A 17913-nucleotide genomic window follows, 5' to 3' on the forward strand; every position below is an offset into this window, starting at 1 on the left:
ACAAAAATGTATGCACGCATGACTGTAATTCGCTTTGGATAAAAGCGTTTGCTAAATGGCATATTATTATTATCAATATTTTTCATGTTGTTTAATCAATATGACAACTATGACTAATTCCATTGGTGTGACAAAAACCGATGAAGACTCAACTTCATATGCTCCTATCTCAATCAATTGTCTTTAAATCGCCTCAATATGATGTATATGAATAGCTAGGCCTTTTGGAACGCCAACATGATTCTTGTGAATGGGAACACATCATGGCACGCGCAGTAGGACACAGAATCTAGATGAGCTCATTTCAAATAGTCCTATTGGTTTGAGACATTTTGCAATATCTTATCATCTTTGTTTCATGGGGAGAGAAAAAGGTTGTTTCATGGGTAGCATAGGCCTGCCTGAGCTCAGGCCCTGGAAAAAAACGTGACATTGGGAATTGTTATCTTGTTATTTGATGGCCAGCTGTGAGCCACAATTTATTGAAATATAAACATACTTTTTTTGTAGGCCTAGAGCTGGCAATACTTTAGGGATAGGCCCTATGTGTTTGTCAGATGGATAGTGGCATATAGGCCTATGTCAAATGAGTATTCATACATTATGTTATGTGATTGTGAATTAGGAAACATTTATTGAAAAAAAATGTATGTAGGAAATATGCCAAAGACATATTGCCAAATTAGTTGATCCCAGGTCGGTATCTGGGCGAGACATGATCCTCGTCGTACGCTACCCTCCCCTACCGACAAAGCAGGACTGGGATCCAATCACCTCCTTTACCCGAAATGATGATCTCACCTCCGTAGTTACGATTGGATTGCTATATTAGGAAAGCACCCATGTTCTTTATAAAGCAAGCCTTCAGTGGTTGGACAGGGAGAAATATTTGGAAATTATCGAATCCAGCGGCTAAACGCACGAGCATACGTTAAATGAAGTTTTAACAAGACTCATAGCCTACAGCCAGAATCAGTCTTCTTAGCTAGCTAACACAAAGACAGCTGATACAGAATTATTTTCGAATGTCATATTTGTTGAACAGCTAGAATCAAGGGAAAGTGGTCTATCTGTGCCAAAAGCAACAAATGGCAGAGATAAGAAAAAAGCTGGTCGTCGTCGGTGACGGCGCGTGTGGGAAAACCTGCTTGCTGATTGTATTCAGCAAAGACGAGTTTCCTGAGGTCTATGTGCCAACTGTATTTGACAACTATGTGGCGGACATTGAAGTGGACACCAAGCAAGTCCAACTAGCACTGTGGGACACGGCTGGACAGGAGGACTACGACCGCCTTCGCCCGCTGTCCTATCCGGACACTGATGTCATCCTGATGTGCTTTTCCGTGGACAGCCCGGACTCCCTCGAAAACATCCCCGAGAAATGGGTGCCAGAGGTTAAGCACTTTTGTCCCAACGTGCCAATTATTTTAGTTGCCAACAAGAGAGACTTGCGCAACGACGACAATGTTAAGAGCGAGCTGTCCAGAATGAAACAGGAACCCGTGAAAACAGAGGACGGGCGCGCCATGGCCGTGCGCATTAATGCATATGACTATTTGGAGTGTTCTGCTAAAACAAAGGATGGTATTCGGGAGGTGTTCGACACTGCGACACGTGCAGCTTTACAGAAGAGATCAAAACTCTCCAGCGGTTCTGTAAACTGCTGTCTGTTGTTGTGATCGAATGAACAGCTGACGTAAGCGATAATGTAGCCCTATCTTACTTTAATGTACGGCTGCAAACACCATTAAGACCTGTTGTCATTGTGCTTGAAAGGTTCAACAACAAAAAACACGTCTGTTTGTGTCTCCCACTAAAGACTTTCTTGCGAGCCAGTAGCATAATGTTCAAAATAAATAATAATCCGATTATGGATCATCATCTGATCTATTCTTCTGATAAATTTACCTTATAATCTAATACAAGTAATTTACAGAAGAAATACGTTTGTCAAACATTCAAGATGCTGCCTGAAATGATGCTGTAGTCTTTGAGGATCTTGTTCCAAGGAGCCTACTTGAGTGTCGGGGGCCAAGGCTTGTTGACATGCAACCAGTGTGTTTGGCAATTTATGCAATATGTGGAGGGAAAGATAGGCCTATAGCTGAAAGCAGTGCTCAAAAGGAAAAACCATCGCACAACCTAGAGTTTTAGTGAACGCTTTATCCCCTTATATGGTCACATTGTATTATTAATGTGAAAGAGGCTATTTACACTTTACATTTTAGTCATTTAGCAGACGCTCTTATCCAAAGCGACTTACAGTTAGTGAGTGCATTCATTTTCATACTGCCCAGCTTTCAAGCCAAGATTCTACTTGCTCAAAGTGTTGGAGCCTACATGACTGTTTTGAAGTGTAAGCCTTAGACTACATTTTTATTTGGTCAAGCTGCTCTCATATTGATCAAAAAGGCTGTTCATCCTGCCTTCAGTGGGTTTTGTTTGTGTGTGTAAATGGTTGACATTGCATTAAGATGACAGGGTTACCCCTCTGCAGCACTAAGTGTAAAGAATTAATGCAATTATTTCACATATTGAATATGGTGGAGTTTCAGAAAGACCCCCATAGTGCAATATGTTTTTATGTCTTCAAGTTTGTGTCACAGTTATTTATATTGTTTTATGTTTTTAAATAATAAAGATATGATCAGAATGTATAGCCTACTGCCGGTTGAATTCCATTTGTGTGGCCTCTGCTGAGGATGTAAACTGTAAATGCACTTGGGTAAAACCTCATTATTTTACTTTTGTGCATAACTATCTGTCCCATAATTGATAGGTACAGTTTCATAGTGGATCATCATAGCAAGAATTTACTCCAAAGTCAGGAATTGAAGGTCACCGTTATTATAGGGATATCAAATTTGAAAATCATCTCTCACCCCTGACCTATGGGTCTTGTGTTCCTCAGGGTCACAAAGCAATCAGCTTATGTAATGCAGCTATAACTTATTGTTAGAAGCAGCTCACCCACATCATGCATGTTTTCACTCCAGCCTTGTTTAGGATAAATTGCAACACAATTCAGGACAATGCAAACTACCCTTGATACAGGAAGGGGTTAGGTGGTGTGGAAAGTTATCAAAAAAAGAGGAGAAATAAAACAGAAAGAAAAACAATTCTGGAAATAGTATTACAGCACAATAAGAGGAAATGAGCTCAGGGGACAGAAAACACAGATAAAGACAGGGCAAACAGGAAGACTGGGAGACTGCTTTCCATCACACCCCAAACACACATAAATGACTGGAAGCACTGGTGGGCCTACTAAATGTGAAGGTGGTTTAAGACAATAATGACACAATGCTTTCCCCTTCTACTGTATTGTCTACATTATTGGTTTAAACTGGGGAGATAGCCAGTTTGTGTTTCTAAAATGGGGATGGTTTTGGGATGGTTCTATCAAGAGAACTGTCAGGATATTACAGAATAATTGTAAAACGACAATACATTGTCTAGAAACAGGTGCAGTGGAGACAGAGACATGAAAAACATAATGCAGGAAAATCATAGAGGGGAGACTTTTTTGTAGGTCACGGAAGTTCTTAGATGCCCAACCAGGTTATATAGGAGGTGAAAGGTGTTCAATTGAAAGCAACAAAAATAAGTTACACAGTGAATGTTTGAGAAGGCACTCAGTTAATGGTGACACGTCTTGATATGATGTGGTCTTTGTCAGAGTGTCTCAATAAACTATTTGTTTTATTGATGTTTTTGGTGCCCTACCTTTACAGTACCACATTAAAATTGCCTGTGAACCAACATACGGTTGATGGGTGGGACTTATTTTTTTGCTGTTTTATTCCCAGTAATCAAGTTTTGGAGCAAAATATACAAAATGATCATTTAAAAAAATCTAAATGTTAACATGTGTAATGTGTGAAATTATGCTTGGAGGTCAACTAGTTTATCCACAGGAAATATTATTTTGTTCATTGTTATTACAATATGGTAACTACAGTGGCTATCATAAGAATTCGCCCCCCTTGGATTTCTTTACATTTGATTGTCTTACAAAGTGGGATTCAAATGGATTAAATTTCATTTTTTGTCAGTGATCTACACAAAATACTCTGTAATGTCAAAGTGGAACAATTCTTTTAGTAAAAAAAATAGACTATTAAAAAATTAAACACTAATAATATACCTTGATTAGATAAGTATTCAAACCCCTGAGTCAATACTGTACATATTAGAAACACCGTTGGCAGCGATTACAGCTGTAAGTCGTCTTGGGTAAGTCTCTAAGAGCTTTGCACACCTAGATTGTGCAATATTAGCCCATTATTCTTTTCAAAATTCTTCAAGCTCTGTCAAGGTGTTGGGCATCCTGGCTAGGCAGCAATTTTCAAGTATTGCCATAGATTTTCAAGCAGATTTATGTCAAAACTGTAACTTGGCCACTCTAGTTTCAAGTTTGTATTGTTACTTGCACAAGTACAGTGAAATGTCTTTCTTGCTTGCTCTTTCCCAACAATGCAGTAATCAATATCAGTAGTCCTATACAACATTTATGAAAAAGTCAAGTAGAACAAAAACACATGAGAAATAGAAATACGAAGAACACAAGAAAGTAAGTAAGCTACTGTATATACAGGGTGAGTTCCAGGGTCAGTTCCAATACCATATTTACAATGTTCAGGGATATTGGGGTTAGATATGTTTAGGGCAGGGATGGGCAACTGGCGGCCCCTTTTGTAAGCCCGCAGACCAATTTCCCCCAAAATACTCAGTCGGGGTCTCAACTTACTGTTGAGAGTTAGAATAATAGAATATACAAGGTGCAATTTCGAAATTTGGTTGTGCATCAGCAGTCACTCAATTAGCCCATGTCAGCCAACATTTTTTTTGACTGGTAAGTTAGTCTAGCGGCCAGCTATCTACACTTTTAGTAAGCATGATCGAATTACCAACTGAGGTGGGACCCATTTATCATCAGTTATCATATTAAAAACTGCAATCATTTGCCTCCACCCTATGGCAAAATGTTTAGAATTGCAGGAAATTAGCTGTAAAACTGCACATTTTTCTCTCCGCCCCATGGCAAAATTAGTAGGATTGCATGAAATGAGTTATAAAATTGAAAAATCTTCTCTCCGCCCCATGGCAAAATGTGTAGAATTGCAGGAAATTAACTTGAGCCGCTAGACTAACTTACCGATCTAAAAATGTTTTCCTGACATGGGCTAATTGAGTGACTCGAAATTGCACCTTGTGTATTCTATTATTCTAACTCTCAACAGTAAGTTGAGACCCCGACTGAGTTATATACACTACCGGTCAAAAGTTTTAGAACACCTACTCATTCAAGGGTTTTTCTTTATTTTTACTATTTTCTACATTGTAGAATAATAGTGAAGACATCAAAACTATGAAATATCACATATGGAATCATGTAGTAACCAAAAAAGTGTTCAACAAATCAAAATATATTTTATATTTGAGATTCTTCAAATAGCCACCTTTTGCCTTGCTTTGCACACTCTTGGCATTCTCTCAACCAGCTTCATGAGGTAGTCACCTGGAATGCATTTCAATTAACAGGTGTGCCTTGTTAAAAGTTAATATGTGGAATTTCTTTCCTTCTTAATGCGTTTGAGCCAATCAGTTGTGTTGTGACAAGGTAGGGGGGGTATACAGAAGATAGCCCTATTTGGTAAAAGACCAAGTCCAAGCAAAGAGAAAAGACAGTCCATCATTACTTTAAGACATGAAGGTCAGTCAATACGGAAAATGTAAAGAACTTTGAAAGTTCCTTCAAGTGCAGTCGCAAAAACCATAAAGCGCTATGATGAAACTGGCTCTCATGATGGCCGCCACAGGAATGGAAGACCCAGAGTTACCTCTGCTGCAAATGATTCATTCATTAGAGTTACCAGCCTCAGAAATTGCAGCCCAAATAAATGTTTCACAGAGTTCAAGTAACAGACACATCTCAACATCAACTGTTCAGCGGAGACTGTGTGAATCAGGCCTTCATGGTCTAATTGCTGCAAAGGAGCCACTACTAAAGGACACCAATATTAAGAAGAGACTTGCTTGGGCCAAGAAACACGAGCAATGGACATTAGACCGGTGGAAATGTGTCCTTTGGTCTGGAGTCCAAATTTGAGATTTTTGGTTCCAACCACTGTGTCTTTGTGAGATGCAGTATGGTTGAACAGATGATCTCCGCATGTGTATTTCCCATCACAGCCATTGAACTCCAACGCTGTTTTAAAATCCCCAATGGACTCATGGTGACATCTCTGAGCAGTTTCCTTCCTCTCCTGCAGCTCAGTTCAGAATTATATTTGATGTGTCTGGGTGGTTTAATACATCATCAACAGCATCATTATTAACTTGACCATGCTTAAAGAGATATTCAATGAATTGTTATTGTTACCCATCTACAGTACCACTGCCCTTCTTTATGAGGCTTTCGAAAAGCTCCCTGGTCTTTGTAGTTGAATCTCTGCTTGAAATTTCTCTACTTGACTGAGGGACCTTAAAGATGTTGTATGTATGGGGGACAGAGGTAGGGGCAGTCATTCAATCATGTGAACCACAGGAGGCTGCTGAGGGGAGGATGCCTCATAATAATGTCCGGAACGGAGCGAATGGAATGGCATCAAACACATGGAAACCGATCCAGCCATTACCACAAGCCCGTCCTCCCCAATTAAGGTGCCACCAACCTCCTGTGATGTCAACCCCTATTATTTCACACAGAGTGAGACCATGTAACTTATTATGTGATTTGTTAAGAAAATGTTACTCCTGAACTGATTTAGGCTTGCCTAAACAAAGGGGGTGTATATGCAGTTATTACAGTTTTATTAATTTGTTAACATGTGTAGAATTGTCTTTTCACTTTGACATTATGGAGTATTTTGTCATGATCAATTGCAAAAAAAATCACAAAATGTGAACAAATCCAAGGGGGTTGAATACTTATGATACCCACTGACATATCCAAGTTAATATTTTTAGGAGACATACACGTGCCAATAAAACTAAATGTATGCTGTGTATAGAAAGCTGTGATGTTACCTAACTTTGCTTTATGTGGTGGGAGCCTGGGAGGGTCTCCTCAGATGACAGCATTGAACATCCATTGGAGACATTATTAGAATTTAATTTATTTCCACCTACATCTTGGTGGAGTCGGGAGGATTTCTCTCAGGGTTGTTCTTTTTTGGTTGCAATTACGTAAAAGTCACATTCTTCCCTGTAAAGTACTATTGCTGGGACATTTGTTTACGTTCAGGAAAGGAGAACCATGTACTCTCTCTTTCATATTCCTTTTCCTCCCTTTTCCATATACAATCATGTATGATTGAATTCCCAAAGAAAAGAGGCAGAAGACAAACGCTATCATAGCACTGTTGTAGTAGACCGATCTCGAGTTCGGTCTCGAGACCACATATCGAGTGTCGGATACATTTGTACTCGGTCTTGACTCGGAGTAAATAAAACTCATAATGATAAGCTTATGTTCAGCCAGCGCAGGGCCGGTCCTTGCCGTTCTGCTGCCATAGGCAAGACCAAAAAATGCACCCCCCGCAAAACTAGAATAGTTCCAGAAAGCAAAATGACCTTGAAAAGACGTCCCAGATGTTGAAGCTAGGTAAAATGTTGGTTCTAAATGAAAGGTGAAAAGGTATTTTTCGTTTGTTTAAAATACATATTTTCCAGGACGTTGAACAGGCATCTTTTCCGGATGTTGAAAAATACGTATTTTCCGGACAATGAAATCAGGCTCATTTTTGGTTCTGAATGAAAGTTGAAAATAAGTAATTTATAGATGTCCATGTTTGGGCCAAATCAAGGCTGTTCCAGACCGGACAAATTTTGAACCAAACATAGACGTCTATGATTGGTTCAGATTTTGTCCGGACTGGACCAAAATCCTATGTCCGTGGACGTTGAAATCAGGGCCGGTCCAGAAGTGATCCAAAAAAAGACATCCAAAAGGCGTCGGCGTCGGTCCGTGCTTACTGAGGTGTAGCCTACAGTGTTGCCTGAAATTGCCTACAGTGAATATGGCCAATATACCACAGCTAAGGGCTGAATCCAGGCACTCCGCGTTGCGTCGTGCTTAAGAACAGCCCTTAGTCGTGGTATATTGGCCATATACCACACCTCCTCGTGCGTTATTGCTTAAATAGACACCGGCTGGGATGCGGTTTTAACCAATCAGCATTCAGGATTAGACCCACCCGTTGTATAAAACATCATAACAAATCATGCAAAAAATGTACAGTTGAGACGAATATGTTAGTTAATGTAGAGACAAATTATTATGCACATTTTTTTATCATAAAGTTTATTTAAGAAAGTCAATATATAGCAAGCTAGCTGACTAGCTAACATTAGTCATCTAGCTAGCTAGCTTTATGGGCGTTGTGACATGAGTTTGAAATTGTAATTTGTGTTGTTTCATGTTTTAGGGACTCCTGAGAAAACCAGCAAACCAGGCTGTCGTCTTGTTAAACAGTGGATGTAAAGAATCTAGCTAGCTGAAGCATTTACTGCAAATGGAATTTACAATTTTGTAAGCTTGCCTTGCTGATATTTGCCATGCAATGCAGCTGAAGTAACGTAGATAGCTAACTATTTTCTTGCGTATTGTGTAGTGGAGGATAAAAATACCTGTATGCCTATGGATGTGTAGCTAGCTATGTAGCCGATCTGTGTATGGACCCTAAAACGTTTGGTATAAATATTAGTTCTGAACCTAGCTATGAACCTCAGCTATCATAGCCAGTTGTATCGACTTCAAAACAGTCTGAATGGCATTAATGAAGCCTATGGATTGAGTAGAATATAATATAACTTTATTGTGCCAAGGATGCAAGTCGTATATACATGTAGCTATTACCAAGAATGATTTCCCCACATTGTAGCCTGTACATTGAATATATTCACTGTACTCTACCTTGGAAATAAAGGTGCGGTTCAGGTATGAATGTCTGTGACATTCTTTTTCAGTCATATCCAATACTAGGAGTATCAAACTCCAGTCTTTGAATGACGCTGTGTCTGCATGTATGTATTACAATTATACACTTCAACAGTGTTTACCAATCTTGGTCCTGGGACATCAATGGTTACACATTGTAACTATGCAATAGACTAGAAACATGATTTAACTAGTTAAAGGCTGATTTGTAATTCATATATACAGAAACAGAATTTAAAAAACAATACAACACAATTATAATGCATAATGTAAACAGGTTCATCTCAATATCTAATTTCCTTCATCTGCACTTATCTGAGGACACAGGATAGGTGTAGTATTTCATCAAATGAGAGACTTAATTTCAACCAGTAGAGAATGTGAAACGCTTTATTGAAAGAAGTTAATTATCCAAGTGTTATAAACACATAATACATGCATTATAAATATTCTAATTGTAATATTATATGATAAATACAAGTTAAATCTGTACTTCCATGAACATCTGGTGTGCATTATAAAAACAGGAAGAAAGAGGAGGTGGGGAGAGAGGTGTGAGAAAGACTGTAAAAGACAGAAAGGGAAAGAGGTAAGAACAGAGGAGCAGGGAAGACAGCATATGATTAATGGATTACAGTGCTACTAAACTTAATGTTCTCTCAGTTCATCACAATTACATAATAGTGTCTCTAGCGGTGTCTCCTAACCAGCCTTGGGCCCCCAGTTGGCCTCAAGGTTATCTTAAGAGCGGGTGAGGTGGCGATGTCGGGACTGGGGGTTGGCATCCTCTCTCACATCAAAACATACCTGCAGACGAGAGACAGATGGAGAGAGAGATAGTATGATTAAGCCTTGTGTTTTTTTTTTATTCTAACACTGTCAGACATGATAATCATCAGGAGGTGAAATGCAAAACTGACCTTGGATCATTAACTCTGGGACTACTACATCTCTATCTGTATTTCAATGTAAAGCATCCCTTTAATAATACTTCCTGTTGACCCGACCAAGTGACCTCTCACCTCTGATCATGCTGTGTCAGCCAGTTCAGATGCGGGAGAGGTTCACTGACACAGCTGATATAACCTAGAGGATTTAGGGAGAAGGGGGGAGAGGGATGAAGTGAAGGAGAGAGCCTGTTATTGAGAAAATAAGTTAGTTAAAGAGATCGGTGTGTGTGGCCTCACCTGGTGTCCACACTAAGTGGCTGCAGAGTACTTTATACTGAAAAACATGCACAGACACACAAGGACAAACAATGTAGCGTAGGAATGGCTGAAGAATTGCAACATTTACCTGGAGCTAAATCTGCAGATAGCACTGCTGGGTGATTTGAAAAGTCATAGTCAATCGTTCAATAATATAATAATACTTTTTATCAAAAATGTTTATCTTTAATTTACAATCTGTAGAAACTATGAGAATAGAAAGGTTCAGAACTTTGTGAAACATCACAGCACAGTTGAAAAATATATGGCAAATAGAAATCCAATATGGATGGCGTTAAGAGATAGATGGGAGGGGTTGAATGGAACTGAAGGGTGGGACTAATAACAACAAGATAACTAATGTAAAATGTACTGTGTCCGTAAAATGTATATAGGTTCAGAACCTTTGCAAAACAGCACTGTTAAAAATATATGGCAAATAGAAATCAAACTGGATGGATATCAGAAATAGATGGGAGAGGTTGAGGGTAGAGAAGGACTAAAAACAAACAAAATATATCTATTATGGGATATTTTGTGTAAATTCTCTTGTCTGATGAAACTATGATTGAACTCTTTGGCCTGAATGCCAACCGTCACGTCTGGAGGAAACCTGGCACCATCCCTACGGTGAAGCATGGTGGTGGCAGCATCATGCTGTGGGGATTTTTTTCAGCGGCAGGGACTAGGAGACTAGTCAGTATCAAGGGAAAGATGAACGGAGCAAAGTACAGAGAGATCCTTGATTAAAAACCTGCTCCAGAGCGCTCAGAACCTCAGACTGGGGCGAAGGTTCACCTTCCAACAGGACAACAACCCTAAGCACACAGCCAACACAACGCAGGAGTGGCTTCGGGACAAGTCTCTGAATGTCCTTGAGTGGCCCAGCCAGAGCCTGGACTTGAACCCGATCAAACCTCTCTGGAGAGACCTGAAAATAGTTGTGCAGCGATGCTCCCCATTCAATCTGTCAGAGCTTGAGAGGATCTGCAGAGAAGAATGGGAGAAACTCCCCAAGCTTGTAGCATCATACCCAAGAAGACTCGAGGCTGTAATTGCTGCCAAAGGTGCTTCAACAAAGTACTGAGTAAAGGGTCTGAATACTTTAGACCCTTTGAAGATTTCTGACCTGTATAAAATACACCTGTCCACAGAAGCAATCAATCAATCAGATTCCAAACTCTCCACCATGGCCAAGACCAAAGAGCTCTCCAAGGATGTCAGGGACAAGATTATAGACCTACACAAGGCTGGAATGGGCTACAAGACCATCGCCAAGCAGCTTGGTGAGAAGGTGACAACAGTTGGTGCGATTATTCGCAAATAGAAGAAACACAAAAGACCTGTCAATCTCACTCGGCCTAGGGCTTCATGCAAGATCTCACCTTGTGGAGTTGCAATGATCATGAGAACGGTGAGGAATCAGCCCAGAACTGCACGGGAGGATCTTGTCAATGATCTCAAGGCAGCTGGGACCATAGTCACCAAGAAAACAATTGGTAACACACTATGCCGTGAAGGACTGAAATCCTGCAGCGCCTGCAAGGTCCCCTTGCTCAAGAAAGCACATATACATGCCCATCTGAAGTTTGCCAATGAACATCTGAATGATTCAGAGGAGAACTGGGTGAAAGTGTTGTGGTCAGATGAGAGCAAAATGGAGCTCTTTGGCATCAACTCAACTCGCCGTGTTTGGAGGAGGAGGAATGCTGCCTATGACCCCAAGAACACCATCCCCACCGTCAAACATGGAGGTGGAAACATTATACTTTGGGGGTGTTTTTCTGCTAAGGGGACAGGACAACTTCACCGCATCAAAGGGATGATGGACGGGGCCATGTACCGTCAAATCTTGGGTGAGAACCTCCTTCCCTCAGCCCGGGAATTGAAAATGGGTCGTATATGTGTATTCCAGCATGACAATGACCCAAAACACACAGCCAAGGCAACAAAGGAGTGGCTCAAGAAGAAGCACATTAAGGTCCTGGAGTGGCCTAGCCAGTCTCCAGACCTTAATCCCATAGAAAATCTGTGGAGGGAGCTGAAGGTTCGAGTTGCCAAACGTCAGGCTCGAAACCTTAATGACTTGGAGAAGATCTGCAAAGAGGAGTGGGACAATATCCCTCCTGAGATGTGTGCAAACCTGGTGGCCAACTACAAGAAACGTCTGACCTCTGTGATTGCCAACAAGGGTTTTTCCACCAAGTACTAAGTCATGTTTTGCAGAGGGGAAATACTTATTTCCCTCATTAAAATGCAAATCAATTTATAACATTTTTGACATGCATTTTTATGGATTTTTTTGTTGTTATTCTGTTTCTCACTGTTCAAATATACCTACCATTTGTCATGTTCGTTCAAGGACGGGTCAGACCAAGGCGCAGCGTGAAATGTGTACATGTTTATTAAACTGAATAAACACACGACAAAACAATAAACAAATGAAACGTGAAGTCCTAAGGTTGAACACACAACAAACATACTCTCCGCCTCCCTGTTGTGCCCCTGGTCTGGTCTGGACCTCAGCGCGCTGCTTCCCCTCTCCTTCCTCCCACGATATCCAAGCCCTGTCTGGACCCTGGTGTGGGAGACCCCGAACCTGGAGAGGGGCTGAAGTCTGGGTCTGGACTGGAGCTGCTGACCGGAGCTGGACCAGGCACCGGTGGAGCGGACTGCTCAGGCTCAGGACTGGAGCCGCTGACCGGAGCTGGACTGGGCACCGGTGGAGCGGATTGCTCTGGCTCCGGAGTGGAGCCGCTGACCGGAGCTGGATCAGGCACCGGTGGAGCGGACTGCTCTGGCTCCGGAGTGGAGCCGCCGACCGGAGCTGGACTATGCCCCGGTGGAGCGGACTGCTCTGGCTCCGGAGTGGAGCAGCTGACCGGAGCTGGATCAGGCACCGGTGGAGCGGACTGCTCTGGCTCCGGAGTGGAGCCGCTGACCGGAGCTGGACTGGACCCCGGTGGAGCAGATTGCTCTGGCTCCGGAGTGGAGCAGCTGACCGGAGCTGGATCAGGCACCGGTGGAACGGGCACGGGCCGGGCCGGACTGAGAACACGCACCACAGGCCTGGTGCAAGGAGCAGGAACGGGCCGGGCCGGACTGGGAACACGCACCACTGGCTTGGTGCGAGGAGCAGGAACGGGCCGGGCTGGACTGGGAACACGCACCACTGGCCTGGTGCGAGGAGCAGGAACGGGACGGGCCGGACTGGGAACACGCAACACTGGCCTGGTGCGAGGAGCAGGAATGGGCCGGGCCGGACTGGGAACACGCACCACTGGCTTGGTGCGAGGAGCAGGAACGGGCCGGGCCGGACTGGCGACACGCACCACTGGCTTGGTGCGAGGAGCAGGAACGGGCCGGGCCGGACTGGCGACATGCACCACTGGCTTGGTGCGAGGAGCAGGAATGGGCCGGGCCGGACTGGGAACACGCACCACTGGCTTGGTGCGAGGAGCAGGAACGGGCCGGGCCGGACTGGCGACACGCACCACTGGCTTGGTGCGAGGAGCAGGAACAGGCCGGGCCGGACTGGCGACACGCACCACTGACTTGGTGCGAGGACAGGAACGGGCCTGACCGGACTGTGGAGGCGGACTGGAGGTCTGGAGCGGAGAGCTGGCACAACCCGTCCTGGCTGGCTGCCCACTTTCGCACGACACGTGCAGGGCGCTGGCACAGAACGCACTGGGCTGTGCATGCGCACTGGCGATACAGTGCGTTTCTCCGCATACCTGGGTTCCCCTATTAACCCCTGCTCCTTATATTGCCTAATTAGCTCCTCTCTCCATGCCTCTACTTCCTCCTTTTCCCTACAAGCCTCCTGCAGTGCCTCCTCTTGAATGGATCTCTCCCGCTCTATTCTAGCTATCAGCCCCCGTAATGTGGTAGCCTCCTCTCTTACCCTGCAGAACCGATCCTTCTCTCTCTCTCGGCACTCCTCCTCCAGTGAGGACTCCTCCGGGAGCCCCAACGAGTTAGGGAACAGAAACTCATCGTCGTCGTCATCCTCCGACTCCTCAGTATAGAACTGTTCCCACTCTTCTTCCCATGGTCGTAGGGACTCAATCTGGAAACCCACCGGGTGCAGTGGTCGGGGCCCTTCTCTCTCGCTCCTCGACCACCCCTTTAGCCCCCCACATTTTTTTTTCTTGGGGCTGCTTCTCGGGCTTCCTCCTCGGCCGGCTTCTGTGTTGCCGTTGCTCCTCTCCTGCCTGGGCAGGAAAATCTTTATTTTTACTATTTTTTACATTGTAGAATAATATTGAAGACATCAAAACTATGAAATAATACATATGGAATCATGTAATAACCAAAAAAGTGTTAAACAAATCAAAATATATTTTATTCAAATAGCCACCCTTTGCCTTGATGACAACTTTGCACACTCTTGGCACTCTCTCAACCAGCTTCATGAGGTAGTCACCTGGAATGCATTTCAATTAACAGGTGTGCCTTTTTAAAAGTTAATTTGTGGAATTTCTTTCCTTCTTAATGCGTTTGAGCCAATCAGTTGTGTTGTGACAAGTTAGGGGGCGGGGGTATACAGAAGATAGCCTTAAGTCCATATTATGGCAAGAACAGCTCAAATAAGGAAAGAGAAACGACAGTCCATCATTACTTTAAGACATGAAGATCAGTCAATACAGACATTTTCAAGAACCATCATGTCACGGTTCAGACAGACGACCAGAGGACCACAATTGCGTCACACCAGAAAGTTTATTAAACTTAAGGGAAAAGGGAAGTAGGGAGTGAATGAAGGCTCCAGGGGTAACAGGGATCCCGTCCAATGTGCTGGGTCTGTGCCCCCCCCCAGTGGCAGCGATGCGTCCTATGAAGCCGCTGGTGGGTGGTCCAGAAGTCCTGGGGGGGGGGGGAGACACAGACACAACAGGGCGGAATGAAACAAGGCAGCAGTACAGTTCAAGGGAAATCCAAAATACGTAGTAGCAAGGCAGAAGGCTGGTCAGAGTTACCGGGATTGAAGAGTAGTCAGGAGTCGTAATGGCAGAAGCAGGTCTGGATCTCCTGGGGCAGACGAGTATCCAAAAATCAGGCAGGTCCGGGGTCACAAAACCAGGGTGAGCCAGAAGCGCGAGCAAACAGGTTCCGGGTGTGAGCTTTGCAGACGATCTGACACCGGAGAGCTGAAAGACAGGGCCTTAAATACTGGGAGAGGTAGTGGGTAATGCAGCGCAGCTGGCAGAGTAATTAGAGCAGAGCAGAGCAGGGACAGGTGGAGCTAGTTAGGCTGAGTAGAGAGAGTGGTGAGCAGAGTGGAAGAAAATAAGGTGGTAACCCGGTGGAGTGAGAGGCTCATGACAGAACCCCCCCCCCAAGGGACGGCCCCAGAAGTCCCAAGAGCAACACCACGCCGGGCGGGAGGAGGGGAGCCGGAGGAGGGCTAGAACTCCTCCGAACGGTCCGAGTGAACGTCCTCATCCTCGGAGGAAGCCGGAGGGCCGTGGTCGGGAGATGGGACGGGTCCCGAGACAGGATCAGGCACAGGACAGGAAGCCGAGCGGGCAGGACGGTTAGGGACCCCTCTGGGGCGGCCCCTACGGATTGCAGGTTGATCAGGATGCTGTTGGTGGAAAGCGGTGATGAGAGTCCTATCCACAATCCGACTAGCTGGCACCCAGGTCCTTTCCTCAGGTCCATAGCCCTCCCAGTCAATGAGGTACTGGAGACCCCTACCCCTCCGTCTGGACCGAAGCAGGCGGCGGACGGTGTAAACCAGACCACCATCGACGAGCCGTGGAGGAGGAGGACAAGGCGCAGCAGGGACCAGCGGACTCTCATGGATGGGCTTAATCTTAGACACATGGAAAGTGGGGTGCACCCTCAGGGAATTAGGCAGTTGGAGCCGGACAGCAGTTGGGCTAATCACTCTTATGATAGGGAATGGGCCAATGAACCGAGGTGCCAGCTTCTGCGACTCCACCCTGAGTGGCAGGTTCTTCGATGACAACCACACCCTTTGACCAACATGGTAGGTGGGAGCAGGAATTCTCCGACGGTTGGCCCCGGTAGTGTAGCTGGCAACGGATCTGAGGAGTGTGGCTCGGGCTTGTGACCAGGTGCGGCGACATCGACGGGCAAAAGCAAGTGCAGATGGGCAAGTAACCTCCTCTTCCTGGCTGGCAAATAGAGGAGGCTGGTATCCATAAACACATTGGAAAGGGGACATACCGATGGCAGAGCAGGTCAGAGAATTGTGTGCGTACTCCACCCATGTCAATTGCTGCGACCAGGAGTGGGGGTTGCGTGAAGTCATGCATCGCAGTGCCTTCTCGAGCTCCTGATTAGCCCGCTCTGACTGCCCATTGGATTGGGGATGGAATCCGGAAGTCAGACTGACTGTGGCTCCCAGCAGGTGACAGAACTCCTTCCAAAAAGCGGAGGAGAATTGTGGACCACGGTCAGAAACTACATCCTTAGGCAGTCCGTGGATCCGGAAGACGTGTTCCAGGACCACCTGGGCGGTCTCCTTGGCGGTTGGGAGCTTGGGGAGGGGAATGAAGTGTGCCATCTTGCTGAAACGGTCAACTATGGTGAGAATGACGGTCATGCCACTTGAAGGGGGCAGCCCCGTGACAAAGTCAAGGGCGATGTGAGACCAGGGACGTCTGGGCACAGGCAGGGGCTGCAGCAATCCGGCTGGGGGCTGGCAGGACGACTTGTGTTGGTTGCAGATGGGGCAGGCTTGGACGAATTCCCGTACATCCTTCCTCAGAGAGGGCCACCAGAACCTCTGGGCGAGCAGGTTGTAAGTGCGGGTGGAGCCAGGGTGACAAGCTAGGCGGGAGTCATGTCCCCACTGAACGACCTGGGACCTCAGGTCTTCGGGGACAAAAAGGCGGTCAGCTGGGCAAGTGCTGGGACCTGGCTGGTTACGGAGAGCCTCCAGCACCTGTTCCTCAACAGCCCAGGTCAGAGCTGCAACGATGCAGGGACTTGGCAGAATCGACACAGGGTCCTTGGAGGGGGTGTCATCCTTCTGGAATTGACGGGAGAGGGCGTCTGGCTTGGTGTTGCGTGATCCAGGCCGGTATGACAGAGTGAAATTAAACCTGGTGAAGAACAGGGCCCAGCGGGACTGCCTGGAGTTCAACCGTTTGGCCGTGCGGATGTACTCCAAGTTCTTATGATCGATCCAAACGAGAAATGGAATGGTGGACCCCTCCAGCCAGTGACGCCACTCCTCCAAGGCAAGCTTCACAGCCAGCAGCTCACGGTTCCCTATGTCGTAATTGCACTCAGAGGGGGACAACCGACGTGAGAAAAAGGCACAGGGATGGAGCTTCCTATCCTCCGCAGCCCACTGAGAAATCACCGCACCAACTCCCACATCCGAGGCGTCCACCTCCACAATGAATTGCCGGTCCACATCAGGCATCTGGAGGATGGGAGCGGAGGTGAACCTCACCTTGAGGGTACTGAAGGCTTTGTCGGCTGCTGGGGTCCAGGTGAAGGGTTGCTTGGTGCTGGTTAGAGCAGTGAGAGGGGCAGCAACGGTACTGTAGTTCCGGATAAACTTTCTATAGAAGTTAGCAAACCCCAGAAACTGTTGCAGCTTCTTTCTGTTCTCCGGAACTGGCCATGAAGTGACTGCTGATACTTTGGCAGGATCCATTTGGATACTTCCCTCTGCCACTATGTACCCCAGGAAGGCCACTGTCTTGACGTGAAACTCACATTTCTCTGCCTTGGCGTAGAGGGAATTCTCCAGAAGACGATGAAGGACTTGCTGGA

The 17913-nt window shown here is 45.3% G+C and overlaps 1 protein-coding gene and 1 long non-coding RNA gene across 2 annotated transcripts in view; both read left to right on the forward strand.

Annotated features, from left to right (window-relative positions):
- The window catches only part of LOC311106717, a 69816-nt gene extending 60709 nt beyond the window's left edge, over positions 1-9107 (forward strand). The window contains exon 3 of the long non-coding RNA XR_014610356.1: positions 8433-9107. This is a non-coding gene — a long non-coding RNA (uncharacterized lncRNA). The remainder of the gene's footprint in view (positions 1-8432) is intronic.
- On the forward strand, positions 889-2655 carry LOC311106716 (rho-related GTP-binding protein RhoB). Its single transcript, XM_084149121.1, has one exon. It carries the CDS (start codon positions 1089-1091, stop codon positions 1677-1679), a length of 591 nt encoding a protein of 196 aa, XP_084005247.1. The 5' UTR covers positions 889-1088; the 3' UTR covers positions 1680-2655.
- Positions 9108-17913: the final 8806 nt, after the last annotated feature.

This window comes from Coregonus lavaretus, assembly GCF_964263955.1.
Source record: "Coregonus lavaretus genome assembly, chromosome: 31".
NCBI classification, from domain to species: Eukaryota; Metazoa; Chordata; class Actinopteri; order Salmoniformes; family Salmonidae; genus Coregonus; species Coregonus lavaretus.

Coding starts and splice junctions, on each gene's coding strand:
- LOC311106716 (XM_084149121.1), top strand. CDS start 1,089: ATGGCAGAGATAAGAAAAAAGCTGGTCGTCGTCGGTGACGGCGCGTGT.